The sequence below is a fragment of the Solanum pennellii genome, chromosome 6 (genome assembly GCF_001406875.1).
Source record: "Solanum pennellii chromosome 6, SPENNV200".
Lineage (NCBI taxonomy): Eukaryota > Viridiplantae > Streptophyta > Magnoliopsida > Solanales > Solanaceae > Solanum > Solanum pennellii.
The window spans coordinates 55,347,758-55,367,774 of NC_028642.1; the positions used below are offsets into that span (position 1 = coordinate 55,347,758).

At 34.9% G+C, this 20,017-nt stretch overlaps 2 protein-coding genes across 4 annotated transcripts; both read right to left on the reverse strand.

Moving 5' to 3' along the window:
• Positions 1 to 2,319: 2,319 nt before the first annotated feature.
• Positions 2,320 to 4,393, reverse strand: LOC107021423 (protein BASIC PENTACYSTEINE2-like). 3 transcript variants are annotated; one of them, XM_015222081.2, is made up of 2 exons: positions 4,259 to 4,393; positions 2,320 to 3,720 (listed from the first exon to the last, which is right to left on the reverse strand). In XM_015222081.2, exon 2 carries the CDS (start codon positions 3,712 to 3,714, stop codon positions 2,779 to 2,781), a length of 936 nt encoding a protein of 311 aa, XP_015077567.1. In that variant the 5' UTR covers positions 3,715 to 3,720; positions 4,259 to 4,393; the 3' UTR covers positions 2,320 to 2,778. The 3 variants fall into 3 exon arrangements, with proteins under 3 accessions (XP_015077567.1, XP_015077565.1, XP_015077566.1); XM_015222079.2 differs by having other exon boundaries at positions 2,320 to 3,851; positions 4,259 to 4,386; XM_015222080.2 differs by having other exon boundaries at positions 2,320 to 3,842; positions 4,259 to 4,384.
• A 1,173-nt stretch (positions 4,394 to 5,566) lies between these two features.
• LOC107023685 (putative 3,4-dihydroxy-2-butanone kinase) lies at positions 5,567 to 16,127 on the reverse strand. The gene is made up of 21 exons (XM_015224461.2): positions 15,969 to 16,127; positions 15,825 to 15,876; positions 14,217 to 14,290; positions 14,043 to 14,106; positions 13,184 to 13,296; positions 13,039 to 13,086; positions 12,707 to 12,778; positions 12,475 to 12,564; positions 11,260 to 11,433; positions 10,813 to 10,896; positions 9,968 to 10,023; positions 9,500 to 9,630; positions 9,339 to 9,431; positions 8,974 to 9,038; positions 8,599 to 8,742; positions 8,471 to 8,514; positions 7,531 to 7,614; positions 7,357 to 7,430; positions 7,155 to 7,267; positions 6,971 to 7,066; positions 5,567 to 5,994 (listed from the first exon to the last, which is right to left on the reverse strand). Exons 2-21 carry the CDS (start codon positions 15,862 to 15,864, stop codon positions 5,869 to 5,871), a joined length of 1,785 nt encoding a protein of 594 aa, XP_015079947.1. The 5' UTR covers positions 15,865 to 15,876; positions 15,969 to 16,127; the 3' UTR covers positions 5,567 to 5,868.
• Positions 16,128 to 20,017: the final 3,890 nt, after the last annotated feature.

Consider the following 20,017-nt stretch of genomic DNA (forward strand, 5'->3'; position numbering starts at 1 on the left):
CCCACACACAAATCTTATCTAATGATGAATTTTATATAGGGTTCTTTTTCCCATTTGATCTTCCAATTATTTCTTTTTTCCTTTTTCCCATACTCTTCCTTGCTTTGTTTAACTAGATGTTTTTTATTCGAACCAGAAAAAAGAAAATTTTTTGAAAAGTGTTAAAAGGATTATATAACATAAATATAAGTTAGTCAGATCAATAAACTTTAAATATCTACATTCATCGTTGGTCAATATAGTTTGATGATTGAGATTTCTCTAGTCTAATTTTTTAACTTTTTAGGGATAACTCGAAATCAAAATTCAGATTAATCGAAACTCGAAAAGTTCAAAAGGGAATAGTATTGCATAGATTAATACTAGGTCCTAGCAGCGTGCACCAATATGGTTACCATCATTATGTGCAATAAAAATTGTGAAGTGTTAAAAAGTAGACAACTCCTTTTTAATTACATTCTACGTATTTTAATATGGTTAATTAAAATTGTACCTTAACTTTGTTACTACATATAGTATTTGAAGAGTAAATACTAGTTTATAAGATTTACAAATTTCTTTTTTTTTGGTGGAGATGAATCTGCATTAATCACAACTCATGAATTCCCATTATCTATATCCTCGAGGAGATGCAAAGTATATTTTATGTAAACTCTAACCATCATACTAATTTGGAAAAATTCTTGCTCTAATTATTTTTAAGTAAAGAAAATTCGACTAATTAAAAGACTTAAAAAACACGAGCTTAAAGGTATTTGATGTTTCAACATATATATACATCTAAGGGACATTGAGTAAGATATTCATTATTAATTTGATGATTAATTTAAAAAAGGTGATTAGTTTAATAAAAAAATAATTATAGAGGAAGGATGATTAGTTTAATAAAAAAATAATTATAGAGGAAGGATGATTAGCAAAGAAATTCTATACTAAGATGTTGCATGTGTGGGAGAATGCAAATTCATATCATTGTCTCTATTCTTTCAGCACACAATAAAATACATTTCACTTTCTTTCACGCTATCTCTTTGTTTATTCAATAACTTAAAGACTTTTTTTTTAATCTTCCTTTGTATTGTCATTATCCATCAAACACCAAACAAAAAATCCAAATGATTCAGAATTTAAATTTGATAGAATACTCCTTAAATCCATTATACTTATGAAAATTAGAGTATTCAAAATTAACAACTTTCTTTTTGCGATTTTTGATTCTTTAAATATACTCTATGTTGAAAATATTGAGGTCATTTGGAAGTAATAACTATATATGCTACAACCTCTATTACTATGAAATTTGAATATAGATATTTGGTTTAATTATGATATGACAATTGCATTAGTTTGAAAAGACATATCAGACCAAAATAAAACAATACGTTGCATTTGAACCGTGGAGGTGCACCCAATAATCATTACACGGTTTACTGGACTATTTTAAGCTTGTGTTTCACTTCTCACCACATATCTTATTGATTGATTAGATTTCTTATGGCGATGTTTTATGACAAATTATCATTTCAGCTTCTTATCCAGAATTCCAAGTATAGGCCCATTGAAATAGAGGATTCACCAAAAAATAATGGCATTTACCAATGAGAGAATATTTTCTCCTCACTAACCAAACACCAGAAAAACACGACAACAGGCTGTAAATTTCATCTCTTGACATGCCCTTATGGTCGATTCTAAGCTACAAGTCTTACGAGATATATGAGGAATTCTCTAAAATGCCAAGGTTGAATGGATTATTCAGTAACAACTCAAACTGAATATCTCTGTTGTTCAGGGAACGAAAGAACGAGTCAATTTCTGGGAAATAACATTTACTTAGATGTGACTAGAACTACACCTCCATCCCGAGCAAGTTGGAGGAATCTCTAAACGGATCCTAAATGTCCATGATGCTGCCCTTGAACCTGTCTTACTCCAATATTATAAGAACTCACCAGAAGTCCTCTACATTTCTGAGTGCTCACAAATCTCTAATAAGACAAAAGGACTCCTAATGAACATTTGGCATAAAATAACATACTAACATAAACTAAATCCCAACTAGTTATTGGTATAAACTTAAAAGCTAATAACTTGGGCCATTTCTGAGACTGTGAAATCCTTACACAAGGTCTTACGGCTTATGCTAATCTTCATTCTATCGCTCAAGAGAAACCAAGCAATACCAAAATCTCAAAACAAGAACAGGAATTAGCACATCACAATCTACACCTCAGGCAGTGGAGAGACAATACAAGTCAATCTACTTGATGAATTTGCCACATGCATTTGAAGATACATCATGTTGAGTAGAATTTCCAATTCGAAAAGAACATCAACCAATTAAGATAATAGTCCTTAAAATGACAGGTCAGAGCCCAGGTTTGATACATTCAACCAGAGTAGTAGTGCAGGACTTAGCTATTTGGTTGATCAAATATAAGGTATTCCCTCATAGGAAGACAGAATCTGGATAATAACAAATAAAAGAATGCAAAATTTTCCATTCATAGATCATCAATACTAATTGCATAACAAATGTACCTCCTCTGGAACTTTCATAATCTGCCACTACCGTAAGTTTGCGTGCTATCTGCGAGAACTACAAAGGTAAACTGAAAGAAAATCCCACAGGACAAAATCTGAAGGAGTGCTGCAATGCTTGAATTTCACTGGTTAGAAGTTACCTGACAAGCCTCAGTCCAAGCAATAGTCAACTATGTACACCAGAAATGCATCATACCTATTTTAAGGACAACTGCTAGCATATCCACCATACATCTATCTGATAATGACAAACTTGTTTGTACCATGCCTTGCCCAATGTGGCTTCAGATCAATTGGATTAGAAAAGTTATATCCTTCTGAAGCCAGTTTCTCTAGTACCTTCTTAAACGCTCCCAGGCTCATCTTCCGACCTGCTATCCTTGAACCACGCCGTTTTACATTCATAGGCAAGGGATAGGAAGACAAATTAGTGGTACAGCAAGCTGACTGCCACCCACCACAGCCCCACCTATAACACTGCTGAGCAGCCCCAGTGCATGAGCAGATTGGTATGGGAATTACTGAAATATCCATATTAATACCATTAATGATGACTTCTGCACTTTTCCTGGGAGCTCTTGCCCGTGGAGGAGATGAGGTAGACTCGTCTTTAGGAGCCCTAGTAGCTTTCTTTGCCTTCTTAGGTTTAGGGGACTTCAGCTCTTGGGATTGTCCAACTCCCCTCTTCTTAGCAAGCCCACCTATATTATCCCCTTCTTGGCAAACCTCTTCCACCAGAGGAGCAGTTTCAACTTTCACCAAGTTTGGCTGCTGGTGCATCTGCATAGACTGAGCGGAAGATGTCTCAGGTAAAAACCCAAAACCTGGAAGATAAGGGTGGTTTGCAGAGAGCACATTGAGATACTTCTCTCTATAGTCTTTTTGATTAACCCATGAATCCCTCATGTACTCCATGGGCATGGGAGACTCCGAGAGCCCACAAACCCGATGATGATGAAATGCACCACCATTAGTCGACGCCATAACTGTAGGATGGTCAGGTTGGTGGGATTGTTGTTGTTGTTGGTGATTATCATGAATGTTGTGAAAATGGGGGGGCTTTTCATTCATTGAGGACATGAGTTGCAGGCCCAAATGGCCCTTTGGAACCGTTGGTGTTGGCTCAAAATAACTCCAATTTCGTATATGCATTCCGCCATTTCCATCCATGGCTGCCTGAAATCAATAGCGAAAGGGCTTTATATTAAAGACCGTATTTTGCAACCCTGGGATGTTAAATATTGCTTATTTCAGTAGAACACCAATGCCACAGCATGCAAGCATCATCGTTTTCAACCCTGAAAAAACTACAATGGATAATGTTGACCAAATCAAACCGTAGAAAAACCACAAATAACAACATTACAAAGCATCTAATCGATTGCCACAAAACACATAAACGCTCATAATGTCAACACCAAATTAAGCAATGAAAAAGATAACAACACTCACCAAATAAAAAATGTCAGGGTAGAGAAAGAAACACAAGCAATAATACTCTAAAAGAAAAACAGTACCATCAGAAAATGAGCGAAAAAATTCAATCGATCGCCAATGAAATGCAAAGAAGTTGATAAAAATTTTAACTTTCATATAAAATCAGCAATGACTAAGTTTTCTAATATAGATCTTAACAAAAATTGAGAACATAATAGTTCAAAAACGGAAAATGCGAGAAATTTGTAAATGTCACTAGAAAAACAAAAGTACTCACCGGAGGTAAAAGTCGGCTGGTTAGGGTTTGGGACTGTAATCCCCTCTATGGGAATTTGGAAGGGACGCCATTATTTACCTACTAGAATTTTGATTTTTCTATAAATTATAAATTGCAAAAAAATAAAAATAAAAAGGTTAAAATAAAATAAAATACCATGAGTTAAAAAAGTAATTATAAAGGGATAATATATACGAATTAAAATTGCCCACTTCTAACTTTGCGGGATCTTATACCACATGTGTAATAACGATAATATAATAAAATATTCGTATAATTTTATAAGCAGAGTCTAGATAAGATGATATATGTATACAAAGACATATCAAAATCAAGTGTCAAAAGGAATAGAATCGTCAATAAAATACATTTAAAATAAAATAAAAAAACTATAATAGAAGAGTAAATAATATCAATATGAATAAGATATTAGACAACACTAGACTACTTACTAACCTTTTTTATCATAATTCTCGAGTTTCATATCTTCCTTCAAGAATCGTGTGATCCTCTGTAAGATTGCATGTGCATCACGTCATGTCTAATCATATCTCTACAATACTTCTTTAGTCTCTCTTGTTTTGTCCATATGGAGATCACTCCCACCTTATTCTTGTATTATTCTTAATCATATTTCTTCTAATATTTCCGTACGTCCATTTGAATATCTTCATGTCCACTACTTTTAGCTTCTAAAACATGCGAAATCTTGACCAGCTAATACCTTTTTTTTTGTTCAATCAAACCTATATTTTGGTGGTATTAGAAGGGTCGTTTGATTTTTTGGTGGAAATTATTTTAATACATCTCCCATTTTATGGATACTTATTTTTTGGTGTTACAAAAGTTAACTTATGTCTTTTAATTTTTGACATAGAACTAAAGTAAAATAATAGAGTATCTATGTATGGTATATCCTGTCTATCCCAAAAAATTAATTGGTCTATTTTAATCGTAAAGTTGACCATCTTTAGTAGTACCAAACTACTTATAATGAAGACACAAGCACTACCAATACTAATAATTTTTCAGATCCGTATTTACTAGTACAATGTAATAACATCAAATTGATAGCCAAACATTATACTTTAACCTCCGTCCTCCACATTGAACTTAGCACAACTAAATGAAATTTTTAAGTCGTAGGAGCACCACCCCCGAATGGACCTGAAGTACAAATTTAGACTAGAACTTTTGAGTTTCGATTCCACCAGATTATAGAGCTGCACGAAGAAAAGCAAGGGAAAAGGGGCAGGATAGCAAATACACAAAGACAATCAGAACGCGTTGTAAAGGTGCGCGAAGAGATGGTAAAAGTAGCAGGCATCCATGATGCCGAATAAGAAAATTCATTGTTACAATAAAGTTTACAACCACCTTCACAGATTACCATTCTACATGGCGTTGTTTGTTTTTTCCCTCACTTAGAACACTGTATAAAAGGACTGTAACATACATTTTCTACACTCTCTCGGCTTTATGCAGGACTGCATAAGCGGAAAGCTAACTCCTCATAAGGTTTACGAGCAAAAAATTGTTGGGTTAATTTCTTCCTCGAGAAAGAGAAAACATTCCTGCAGGAAGTAATAGGAATGGCCAATTAAATATGCTTATGCTGTATTATACTTCTCCTTCACAGCTAAGGCAGCTGCTCTGTACCACGCAGCTGCAGCCATGGCACCTGGGTCAGGAACTGATGCAAGAATATCTCCGGGTACATAGGTTGAACGGCCAGCCTAGAAAACAAACTGATTATTGACTCTTACTGAAATAAGAAACTGGCAGCCAGATAACACTGATTTAAAGACGGATCAAGACAGATTCACAATTTTTCTGTTATAAGCTTCGCAATTGCACTCAAAATAAAATGAGCATCGCCTCCTTTCAAAGGAAGACATGTAAAGGAAATTGCTTATCAAAATTCTTGGCAAAGGCTTCCAATAAAAACATTAACAGAGAATCCCTGAAGCAGCCTAGTCCAAATCTCCATGAAAAATTGAAATCTATTATTTATGTCAGAAGTCCGGTAATTACCAAGCTATCTTTCAAGAAAGTGCAGATTCATATGAATTTTCACCCATTAACAAAGACTTCAATCATAAGTTTTAAATATCTAAAACAATAAATCACATCTCGAACTTACTTTAAACCTTCTAGAGGTGTCATTTAACAACCCTTCGGTCAAGACATATTCTAAGAGTTCAGACTTATCATTTCATTTGAAGTAAAACCAGGTACTGATCTAAATCTGGAAAAATGGGATGTGACCAAAATTTTCTATTGATTTGGTAATAAATCCTAATAAACTACAGATATCTTCCCTTGTGTGAGAGTGAGACCTATAAAGCCAGATAAATTTGTTGAATCACTACGTTAATCATATCTCAACTTTGATTCCTTGTTGATTTGAGCCAAATAGGAAAAGGATACAAACACATTTTCATCCTGGATTATCACTTTAGTCTAATAGGGTGAAGATGCTTAAAGGTGTAACAGTCCCTGAAGAAGAAAGACAAGCATAAGGGTACTTTACAGTTGCTCCATATATTAAAGATGCTTAAGCTACGATATTTTTCTGGTGTTGTGTCAAATATTTATGAACCTTTTAAGATCTAACCACATAACTATGTAACATTTGTGGAAATAAACCATTGTAACAACGTGTGCGCTATTTTCCTTTCAACGCATTAGAAGTAAATATAGCGACAATACCTGCGCCTGCATGTGCTTGGTGGACTCGGCTCCAGCAGATGCTGCCTCAGCAGAAATAATGAAAGCATCCGCAGGGTCGTCCCCAGCATTCAACCTCTGATCCCAATGCATAAAATTTTTTGATGAATAAGGTATGTAGGAAAAAACTGCAAATGATGTATCATGAAAAAAACATTATATTGACCTCTTTAAGAGCTGACAATGCTGGTATAAGAGCATCTAAAAGGGTACGATAACCAGCACTAGCTCCTCCATATTTACTAACAGCAGCGATAGCAGCTTCAAGTGCATCAGCCCCTGAATCAAAAGAGTAGATTGGTACACAAAGAAATAGTTGGAAGCAACAAACATCAAGTCTAAACTTTACCGCCAAGGAGTCAACTTACAGTGAATAGCTGTGACAACCGACTCAGCATTTTCTTTCAACTTCGCATATGCTGCCTTACAGAATATACTGTATCTGTTATAAAGATAGATGTTTAGTGGCATTGGTAATTTAAGGAAAATCCTGGTTGAAAGAAAGAACTGGTATAGTTAATGAGACATGGAAAGTGCATTACAAGATACCGCTAGTTCCCCCCATTACTCTTCCAATAGAGGCTCCAATTTCATTGACTGTTTCTGCAGGGTCATTCAACGGATAGCTGCAAGAAAGAAAAATCAGAAAGCAGGAGTAAATTTTCTCGAAGATGGAAATATATAATCTCAATTCACACAGTTGTTACGCAACTATCTAATATTCATACAGCAAACTCGCTAAAAACCAATAGGTTGGTTTACATAACCTTGAAAAGTGAAGAAAGAAGGGAAATGAACAAAAAATGACACAGAGATGATAAAAGGAAATAAATAAAGAAACATAAAAATAACTAAATGAAAACATGCAATAGCAGCTGATTTTTCATATCATATCATTAAGTTGACTACAAAGGAGATTAAACACAACTTCTGCCGTCTCAAGCTGTCTTTTACAAAACCTCGTGTTTTAACTCATGAAGAGACTTCTACCTCCCCTGTTTAAAAAATGAAGCCTATACCCAACAATTAATTATAGGGATTTCCCAAGAGCAAACAATGCTGCAAGCAGATGTGTACAAGCAGAACACTCTGAAATAACCACACCACAGATGGTGCAAGCAGGAAAGAGGGAAAACAAACAGAGACACATATTGTCTGTTAGTGAATAATTATTTTTTTTTGACAACTGAGAAATCCGTCTGTGACCCGCCCTTTGGACCAATCACAGCCTTCTAAACTCTGTGGATAATGGGCCCCCTCTACCCTTCTCCACTTAAATACCGGGCTTCGCTTTGCATGGTGTGGGGCTTGAACCTGCGACGTAAGCCATAAATCCTCCACCTTTTGCCACTCGAGCTAGGCCTTGGGGGCGCTCTTACCAGAGATAAAAAGGAGAGGCAGAATCTTGGGAAGACTAATCAGCCTCCCTTTAACTTTCTTGGAGACATTATATGAGGAAAGAATCTAGGAAAGAAGACTCACTACTTCTTCATGTCTTCAAGTATAGCCACTGCACCTCTGAACATCTGCAGTTTCACAAAGGAGCTTATTAAATGCAGATAACATGGGGAACAATTGAAGGAAAACAAATGGGCTATCCAAAGACCTACAGTTGAACCACAATCGCCATCACCAACTTTATTGTCCCACTCATTCAAATTATCCCTGAGATTTACAACTTCAGTAGCTGCTGCTTCAATAGCTGTCTCAAGGATATGACCCTGAGGGCTCAGTTTTTCAGGCCGACTCAATGTCTAGTAAAAGAAGAAATACAGTAAGATAGTAAATATTATTGATCTGCAACAGAATTATAATATGATATGCTGTCTCTCTCAACCTAAAAAATCAAAAAAGAAAATTGAAAGCAGTAGCTACAATTGACCTCTGGGACAGCGACTGTTCAATCGAATATTTATCAAGTATCAGTGACATCACCCTTATTTGCATATGTGTTTATCAAGGCTTTCAAAGTAAATTTGGCATACCTTTTCAATCTTGATAGAATGTGATGGAGGAAGTGGAACAGGAATCTTTGCAGGAGGCCGGTTGCCTGAAATTTTTAATTTCCAGTAAGCAAAGTAGATCTATTATCTAATACAGGGTTAATTGCTACAAAATCACACAGATTATGCGCTAGTTATATCACCCACAGATAAGAGAATACTAGTGAATTACCTAATATGAACTTTTCTCTCTGCTCTAGTTCTTTTACTAAGGGAAATATAAATGAGGGGGAGCTTTTCCTTGTCTAGAAATAAAAATAGTAAAAGGAACCAGAAGTCAAAACTAGCATGAGCCACCAATATGGCCATACATAGTCCAACGTAATAATAGACAAATAGAAACTGACCTTCAGCACCAACAGGCCAATTTGGAGCTTTAGTTGGAGCATCTAAACGATCTAAAATTGCTTGATCAGCCTTCATTACCGAAATTGAAAAGCCTGCATATAACTAGAGTAAGAAAATGACTGTTGTTGGGCAAAGAAAAAGGACTTATAACCTGATATACCTGCCATATCAAGTGACGTCATAAATGACCCTGTATAGACTCTATCAACAGCTAGACCATGTTCAAGCTGCAATTCTGGGACAGCCTTGCCAGCTATAATCATCAATTCCATCAATGGTGTTGCTCCTAATCTGCAGTAGGGGAGTAAAAAGAATAAGTACACTAAAAAATATGAAAAATGATTTCATTTGAAATTTGAGGAGTCTAATTGAAGTATTCCACAAAAACCAAATGGAACATTCAAGGAAAACTATATAGGGGCCAAGGTCAGATACGGGGTAAGCATGCTACCAGGAGATCTTTCTATATACTATAAAACCGAATCTGCTCCGTCAACCAAAAATGCGAGAAATGAAAGGATCAGAATGGCAAAAGAGAATGAGAACAGAACGGGATAACTAAACCGCCACAATACTTGGAGGGATGTGATGACAGAGGCATATATAGACGAGTAGAGCTGAAACTTACCCATTAATCAGGAGCACGACTCTACTCCCACGCGTGATTGGAACGTAGTTGGTCTCCTACAAAGACATTCAGTGACAGTGAAATTTCCTTCTGCAGAATAAGTGTTCTTAACTAAGACGAATGAGACCAAGGTTGTTGTTGTGCATTCGTAGTCCCTCTTCCTGAAAGACTTCCTCTTTTAAAACTAGACCCCTCTGGCCCATGAAAATTCGATGGAGTAATCTAGGAGGTATTCCAACTTCTTTTTTTTTTTTTTTTTTGGGTGTGTGTGTGTGTGTAATGCACAAGAAAAATTGTCATGTGAATATCCTCCACAACCTCACTGAAAGAAGGTGAAAAGGATAGACTGATTGCATAAAAACTCCCAACTAAAGCTAGTGCCTTTTTTCTTTATTTCTTTTTTTTCCCTCTACTAAATTAACATAACTAATGAATGACTATTTTTTATGTCAGTTAATAGTTCAACTCCAAAAATTGTTTCTACTTTCCTCTTCATTCTTACAAGATGTTGGGGCCCCAAACAGAATATTTTGCCCAGCCTCTCTTCTTTCACAAAAATGTAAGAAAAACATATTAAAATCTTCATCATTAGTCCTTGTAGCTTTATAGTGTACATGAATGGCAAAGATTAAATCCTTAGATCTACATGGTTATAGTTTTTTGGAGTCACTTCCTCATTTGTTTTAGTACCAAAAGAAAGATCAAAAGTTTATCTCATAAAAAAGTAAAGTGATTCCACTTCATCCAATTCATAGTGATCATTCAAACAATTATCAGAAAACTTTTAGTGCATCAAGTACTAGTTCATATCAAGTCAAACTTTCAGACTCCAAGTATTCACATACCGGTGACAAAATCTCCTTCAGAACATGAGAAACCACCACATCTACTGGTTGAAGGTCAGCTACAGCAGCTCCTGGTTCCCCATGCTGAAAAAAAGGAGAAAACAGTGCAAACAATTTGATAATACATAAGTGAAGATTACAGAATTCTAAGAAGTCTGCCAGCCCTTAACCAGCACTTAGACCTTGGAAGTTCCAACTGTAGCACAGACACATTTGAAGAGACCCAACCAATTCTACTATTGAAAAGCAACATCGAGTGTAGAAATGCTATAACCAGAAATGATATGAACGGCATTCACAGCACCCCCAAGGTAAATTACAGGATTATCATGTCTCCAAAACATGAATGTAATATGACATGTTTCATCTAGTAAAGCTTGACTTATCAACTTCTTCCCCATTGCTAATATCAATCATTAGTACCCTTGTGCCTAAGAAGGAACTTACTATTCCAAGACCAAGCTCCATCTTCCCTGGGCCTAAACGGTCTGAAGTCACCTGTCCTGGCAACGTGCAAACAGATAACGCAACGCCCATTGTCCCAACCATTTCTGATGCACGTTTGGCTTCAGCTGCAACGTCAGCAAGGGGAAGACCACAAGCTGCTGCAGCTCCGGCAACCTGAAGTAAGTGAAATTCAGAAAAGACACATGGGAAAGCAACTGAAACCAATAATATTTGTGAACTTCAACCAAACATGCAGCAAGACAAATAGGTGAAGTGATTGCTACACAGACTAGCCAGTGTCTCATAAATTTGAATTCAACAATGAAGCAGAAAAGATTTTGTAAATATGGATAGTTCTGCATAAGAAGCAAAACAATATTCCAGGTACCCTCTATAACAGAGCATTGAAGAAACAACTTGTCAAAAGACCATGAAAATTTGGTGCCCTTCAGATAATTGGGGTATTTGACCCCAACCACCCACCACCCCAAAAAAACAAACAGACACAGATACACCATAATTAGAAATAAAGAAACATGTGAACACATAGGATGATGGACATGTAACACCTAGAATCGCCTTGATAAAAAATATATTTGTTGCTGTAGGTACAAAGTAAGAATTTCCAACAAACAACTGTATATATTAATTTACTTTAGTAAGATTTGCCAGCTTTTAGGAGCTGGGTTTTTTAGTAAAGTACTATTTGTCTCAAAACGTTGAAATTACCAGCTTTCTCAGCATGCATTTTAAATAGCTGAAATTGTTGTCACTCAAATGATCAGAGATAGTTCTCTTACATTTTTTTTTAAACTGGTAATAGTTCTCTTATGTATCATTGAAAAGTAAAGATCACCAAAGAGATAATTAATATTATTGTTTCTTGTGACCTTGGAACAACATTATGTAATGTGGCACAGTAAAATGAATTATATTGTTCTATCAAACTTTGTGCCACACTAATATGAAACTCAATGGATTTAATAGGAGGCCCCATAAAAATATGTGAATGCACTATGAACTAAAGGAAAGAGAAGCAGATATATTACACAAAACACATAGAACTCCAATATATTGTGTAGGTGGTATCAAAAGGAAAAATTTTGTTTTGAACTGAGAGGAAAATTGTAAAAGCTTCAATCAGTGATGACTGAAGTCAAATATACCCATTCAAATGAAATCTAAAAGACATGCACGCAGATAGAGATTGTGAACCTTGTGAACAAGAAGCGTCCCTGCCAACCCTCTTCGGCCAGCAATGCCTCTTGGAGGTGGTAAAGCACAGTCATCACCGACAATTACCATCTGGGAAAAGAAAAATATATGCATGTATATCAGTGAGTACTTTCTGCCAGTTTTTGATGATTACTTGGCTACTGCAATCATTGTCGTCATATTAAAAATAATAAATAGCAACAAATTAATTATACTGATATCACAATGATACCTCGACTTTATAACCTTCAGATTTTGCTTGTTCAGCAGCCAAACCAAAATTCAGTCGATCACCAGTATAGTTCTGTAAAGAACCAAAGCGCATTGTAATCATGAAATGTAAGCAAATCATGAAATGACTTCATTATGAGTTATAACTTATTAACCATAAATGAAGAATGTAACAGCAATCCGCCGCATCTTTCTTTCAACAGTAAATATTCCAGTATAACCAAAAGTAGGAAGATAATTGGTAATCCTTTATGTGCACTGTCAACCCATTAAACCTAACTGGTAAAACTAGACAAGGGTAGGAATAAAATTAACAGCTAGGATAAGTGGTACCTTGACAATAAGAAGGCACCCCATGGGACCTGTGACAGCTCGTATGCCCTAAATTGAATCAGGTCAGTAGACAGACATAAATAGGGAAGAATTTATATATGTCTACATGCTAACAGAGGGGGTAATACTTAATATCATATCATACCGCAAGAATTGAGTCAACATTTGGAGAGGCAAAAACGTCCCCACAGATAGCTGCAGTCAGCATCCCTTCTCCAACAAATCCAGCATGAGCAGGTTCATGGCCACTTCCACCACCTAAGTTATAGAAGTACCAAGATACCAGGTTAAACTGCACTTCACTTCACTGAAGTTCCAAAGATACATCCCAAGTTAAAGATTCTCAAGAACACTTTTAAGTCGTAAATATTCAGTGGTTAATGCCAGCTAGAGTTCAAGGTTGTTCTGTCCAGCTAAGGAAAAGAAGATGAGAGGATGGGATGCCGCTCCTTTGGCTAATATGTGGGTACTTAAGGAAATATACAAGACAGCCTTGAAGGTGTGGAAAACAATTTTGTGCATTCGGAGCATGCCTTTTATTTCTAGTAAAGTTTTGGTGCACCCGTGAGGTTTATGTTAGTGTTAGATGTTTAGGAGTCATTTGTAGGGAACCAATTTCTTTTACGTTCTATACCACTTCTTTATGGGAAGATCTGAACCACATTGATAAAATTATCACCCCATGAAACAGAAAATGATTAGTCATTGCATATAAAGGAACTACTGAAAACTGTATTTAGTTTTAAACACAAAACTGCAGCAGAATCTCATACGCAACTGATATTATCTTTCAGAGGAGGTGAGCAAGCAATGCATACAAGACCTATAGTCTTAACTGATTATAAGAACCAGTTTCACTATTATACAGATTGATTAGTTTGTCAAGCTTGATCTTTTTCTAATTTGTGTATGACACTCTGAATGCCAAATTATTAGTGCTACCACTGAAACGCAAACTCCAGTGTTGAAATATAGACATGAAACACAGTTCAAATTGAAGAAACCTGATATGATGGCAACTTTGTCATATTTTGCACCAGAAACATCAGCACGCAAGACAACCTTAACCTGGCGTTCAGCACAGAAGATAACATGTTACAACCAACTTGCAACACATATTATCTTAGTAGAGAGACATGTAAACAAAAAAGTCAACAAAGTATTTAAAGGCAGATCACCTCTGGGAAACCATCCAGATATTGCAACCCTGGATAATTCTCAATAAGTCCCTCAATGAACTCTGTCACAACATCTGCAAATCATTGCACTTCAGTATCTACAGCAGATAATTATTAGGCTTTCCATACATAACATAAGACCTACAGTACCTATTATAAGCTTCATAAAGCTCTATAACATTTATTCTACCACATACATATGACACACAAAAGTGTACATACATTTATTTTATTAATTTTTTGATAAGGAAAATATTAATGTACATACATTTCTATTGAAACAGAACATGATGTCATTCAACTAGATCTCAATTCCAAATTAGTTCTGATCAGCTACATGAACCTTATACATCCACTCTGTCATATTCAGGCCCATTTCATTACCACATTAATTCATCTTTTAATGTAAATTAAGCGCCAGAACATTTGGAATTCCCAAACTTAAGAAGCTGGGGGCATCCGCCAGCCCCTGACCTGCCTCCGATCATTGTAAGTGATCGCACCCCTTGGCCTAGGGTATACATTCGGATCTGGAGGCATACCTAATTAACGATAATAGCAGAGATCTCCTCTCTCCTTCGGACCCTCTACCTCTACTTCCCTTCCGCTCATAAACAGCCTTCCAGCAAGGAGAAAGAGATAAAAAAGAAAGTTCTCAAATTCCCACAAATGGTTTGCATTTGACTCCACGTGTCCGCTGAACAGTTCTGAAGTAGCAAGACGAGTGAAGAAGGCGCTGTAAGCAGGAGTGAATACTTTTTTCCATGGCTCCGGCAGAAACGTTCCCTTTGTCACTATAGACTGAACTAGTTGTGAACCTATTCAATTATTAGTAGCGACTCGTGAAGTAGCCCTCTTTCTTTACAAAAAAAGAAAAAAGGATACATGCCCCTTTCAACTCCTTTCCTTCTCCTCGCTACTGTCAAAATGTTGAATTTCTTTTTTTTACATTGGTCCATAAATGTTCTAGATTTCTAGAAGCGAAAAGGCGCGTCCAAAGATGTGACCTAGTGGTTGACGAAGTGAATTGAGAAGCATGAATTCTCATGTTCAAATCCCTAGGCAAAAAACACTAGGCGATTTCTTCCCCTCTATCCAAACCGCGGTGGACAGAGTTAATCGATATATGTGTTAGTACGCATTAGCTAGTACCCCGTGTAATTAGTCTAAGCGAGGGTAAGTTGTCCTAGACTATGGAAACCGGAAACCGGACAACACAGTTATCAAAACAAAACACTTTTCTCCTTTCTACACATATGCACTTACTTTAGGTTTGGTATGATAAGCATAGCAAATTAGTAGTTCTACCTAATACCTAAAACTAAATCTTTTTTATTCCTATATTTGACTTGCCTTCATTTCCAACAAGACAAAACACTAATGTCAATTCTTTTTCTTTTCTACTTCCATCAAAGATCGTATATACTCAAACAACTCGATTGATTAAAAAAATCCCTTTCTCAAATTATACAAAATCTCATCTTTCAATTCAACGAACATGACAAGCAATGCACATAAACAATCTGTCACATCAACATCCAATAAAGAATCCAATTGAAAGAAGAACAAAGTAAAAACGATAGAGCAATTTTTAGGGGTTTCAGTTACCATTGGGGTCGTTGATGAGTTTTTTGCTCTGAAAATCCATCGGATAATTGTGCTGCATTTACAGAGGCGATACAAATTAGAAAAAAAATCCAAAGAGAAAGAGAAAAAAAAAGTGAAGTGTCTTCTTTGAGAAGAAAGAAAAACCTGAGGGCTTTGTAGGTGTGGGGAGAGTAGACTTCAATTGTTGAATGCTTTGTCCGAAGTCTGAACAAACACAAAAAGAGAGAGAAGGGAAAAAAAAGATTTATAGAGGAATTATGGCTTATTCTTCCTTTTTATGAAATGAAAAATTTTAAGTATATTTAATATTATCCAATCTATGAAATTTATTATATTAATTATATCCAACAAAATATTGAAAGAAAAAGCTATTGATCATCTGTTTGGTCAAGTTTTTGACATTAAGGGTATTTATTCCTTTTTTTCTAAAAGGTAATCCTATCCATTTCGGAGAGCACTTGAATGTGGATTACTTGTTGTAGTTGATTCAGAATTTTTATGTGAATTTAGAAGAAGAAAATGGTAGGTTTTGAGAATTGAATTTAAAATATTAAAGATGAATTTCGAACTCTTAAATCACTGAATCAATCGTGTGTCACTGAATCAACCTTTAATCGTGTGTTCAAGGAATTTAAAATCTATACATGAACATCAAAATTAAAAATTTAGCTTATATATACATTATAATTTTTTGTCAAAGGGGTCAGATGAACACCCTCCTGACCCACTAGATTTACCAGTGTTAACAAGGGCGTAGCCACCTTAGACGAAGGGTGTTTCGTTGAATCCGTCAGAAAATTATATGGTATACATAGGTTTATATTAATTAATATGGTTGTATATTTAATTTGTACACTCTTAACACAACCGAGAGGAAAATTTGCTCACACTTCGCCAAATCTCTAGCTCTGCCACTGTCGCTGTGTACTTATCTTTATCACAATGGAATTGAAAAAGAATATCTTATTGATTAACTATTTCATGGATAGCTAGTTTTATTTATTTTAGTATAAAATGTATTATGTTATTAATTAATTAGTAATTTTCATTTTCTCAAGACAAAAATATTTTTACCCAAATCTTATCTATTTACTAAAACCAAATCCCCCCCCCCCCCCAAATGTAACTCAATTGTAGAGCAGTCAAAATGGACTTAGTTCATGGAGTCGGTTTAATCCAATTCGTTATTAGGGTAGGATTGAAATAAAGTTTTTAAAGCCTATTTAAAACTAGGGTTTATAAGTTCTGCTCATATAAGCTCTTAGCCCATGAGACTTGATCGGGTCGGGGGTCCGCCTGTGGGTCAAAATTTTTTATTTAAGGGCAACTTATAATAATCTCATTAGTATATAATCTAATTACTTAAATACATTTTATATTGTAATATTACGAATCTTATCATATTTTAGTATGATACATGTATCTCAAAATATATGAACTCAAAATTAGGTTAATTTGTTCTTTTGACCAAACTAAGTCATTATATAAAGTAATTCACCAAAATAACACATTTTTCTAAAATTTTACAAAACTAGTATAAACGTATTTCGCAGTAACGTTTTAGGGTATATTTTTTTTTTAAAAGCTCACGGCGTTAGATTGATATACGTTACTCACAGTAACGTTTTACTCTTAAAGTGTTACTCACAGTTAAGTTTTAGGAGTAAAACGTTACTCAAAATAACGTTTTAGGAGTAAAACGTTACTTGTAGTAACGTATATCAACCGAACTTTGTTTAGTTTTTAAAACACGAAATATACCCTAAAACTTTACTGTGAAATCGTTTATACTAGTTTTGTAAAATTTTAGAAAAATGTATTATTTTGGTAAATTGCTTTATATAGTGGTTAAATATGGTCAAAAATACACACTATCCAAGTAGGTTCGCACGTATCTAGGATAGATAAATCTCGCGCCCTCGCCTCCCTCCCATCTTGCTTATCACTCTTATCTCGCTCACGTATCTCGTATGCGAAATACATGTTAATTACACTATATTTTTTTGATAGTGTTCTTGAAACAACACCATTATTTGTCATATTTGATTTGAAAATCTTTTCTTTTTCTTGATGTTATAGAATTATAACTTTGAAAAGAAAAAAATAATAAAAAAGAAGGGTTAGCCCGCCTCAGCCCTCGGCTCTTCTAAGGTTGGGTTGAGTTGAACATTTTCAGGTCTTCCAAATGAAAGCTCGTCCTAGCCCTTCAAATTCCTTGACATGTGAGGCTTGATAGGATGTGGCTAGGCCAACCATTTTTGACAACTCTAGTTAATTGTATTTTGTATACATTTCATTTTTGTAATTTGATACTCAAAATATATTTTTCTAAAAAATAATCAAAACATAAATAATTTTCCTAAATGACAAAAATATTTTTCAAGTGATTTGAACAAATACAATAAATCTTTCCTCTTGAAAATACATTTGAAATTTCATTTTAGGAAATATATTTTTTCTTAAACGGCATGAAATATCACTTTTCTCGTAATTAACTATAATAAGAAAATGATAAGTATTATTTATCAGGAATTAAAAAGAAATTCGATATTGAAAGTTAAAAAAAAAAAATCGACAAATTTGGATGTTGCAAGTGGGCCACTCGTGTTCAATTAAGTTCTTGCACGAATAGCCCTTAAAACTGTTTTGGTATTTAATTTTTGTCTCTGCAATTTGTTTAATAAAAAATTATTAACAAAATACTTCTTAATTCATCTTAATCTAATTAACCTGAAATATGCTTTTTTGTTCTTTAAAATAAGTTTGATAGAAATTAAGTTATAGTACAAAACAAGTTGTGTAGCATTTTTAAATTTTGTTTTAGTATGCAAAAATTGGAATTTGCTTTTTAGGGAAAATGTTGCTTATTGTTTTTAGAGGGGGGGGGGGGGCTTTTAATTTAGAAAATATATATACTACGTTTTACGTTATAACTTAAGAAATACCATGATACAACAAATAAGATCATTTACTATCAATTTTTTTGTTTGTTGTTTTGATGTTAAAGACACAATGAAATATTATAATACAAAAATAAAACTTTATGCATCCAAAAATAATAATCGATATCAAAGTTTATTTAAAAATTATCAAATTTGAGGATAAAATTCAAATACCATGCATTTGTGCAAATGACCTTATTCAAATTGTAAGTCCAAATGAAAACAGTTCGTTTTCATTTTTAGCCTGTTTCTTGAGTACTTTTGCTAGAGTTTTGGTGAATAATCAAGCAAATAAAGTCTTCATATAATGAGCTAAGCTGTGACATTATTTTAGATCATTAGTCAGATCTTATTGATTGATTATAACCCAATGATTGCAATCTAGTATTAAAATATGGCTTAAAGATGAATATCCTTGATAACTATGAAATCTTTTGCTAATTATAATAATGGATTATGTTATTTGTAGTTTTGATGAATTGACAAACTTAGGGACCTCATAAAGGTACCGGGTTTCTTACTTGAATATTGCAGGGTTCTTGTTGAGTATTGCAGATGAAACAAACCCAGGGACCTAGTAGAGGTACCAGGCTCTCGTGAGAGTGAGCCAGTCGACTGCCAGCTGGAGATAGTACAGAAAGTAGGTGCACACTTCCCGATGGCGTCAGAAAGTGTGACATTTCCAACCAATGGCAAAGAAGTTTAGGAAAGGGACTTGTCAATACAAAAGACACTTTCCTAAACACTTTTTGGTAGCTTTTGCAACTTGATAAAAACTTTTCAAGAACTCTTGTAAAGGCTAACAAAAGGAAAAAAGGCAGAATCAAATTCCAAACACAACTGCAACATCTGGAGATTTTCGTCTAGTTGTTTAGGAATTTATTCTCGTGTTCTTGAACTGTAAACCACTCCTGAATCTATAAAGGAATTGGTGTGTTGTGTCAAAAGTCTAGGTTGTCCAGGTGGGATAGCTTAGTGGGTAGATTGTTTTTTCTACTTAGGCTTGTTAAGCAATAGAGGACTATTGCTTAACGGTAAGATTGATAACTCTTTCTTACGTTTGGTGTAATCGTGTTTCGCTTTTGCTTTTGAAGATTAGTGAAAACGATTGAAAATCCTGTGAGACAGGTCGTGGTTTTACTCCCTTAAGCAAGGAGGTTTCCACGTAAAATCATTGTGTTGATTTTACTGCATTTAACTTCCTGTTTTACTCATTAGTGTAGTAAGGGACCTGGTCCATTACTGTTAAGT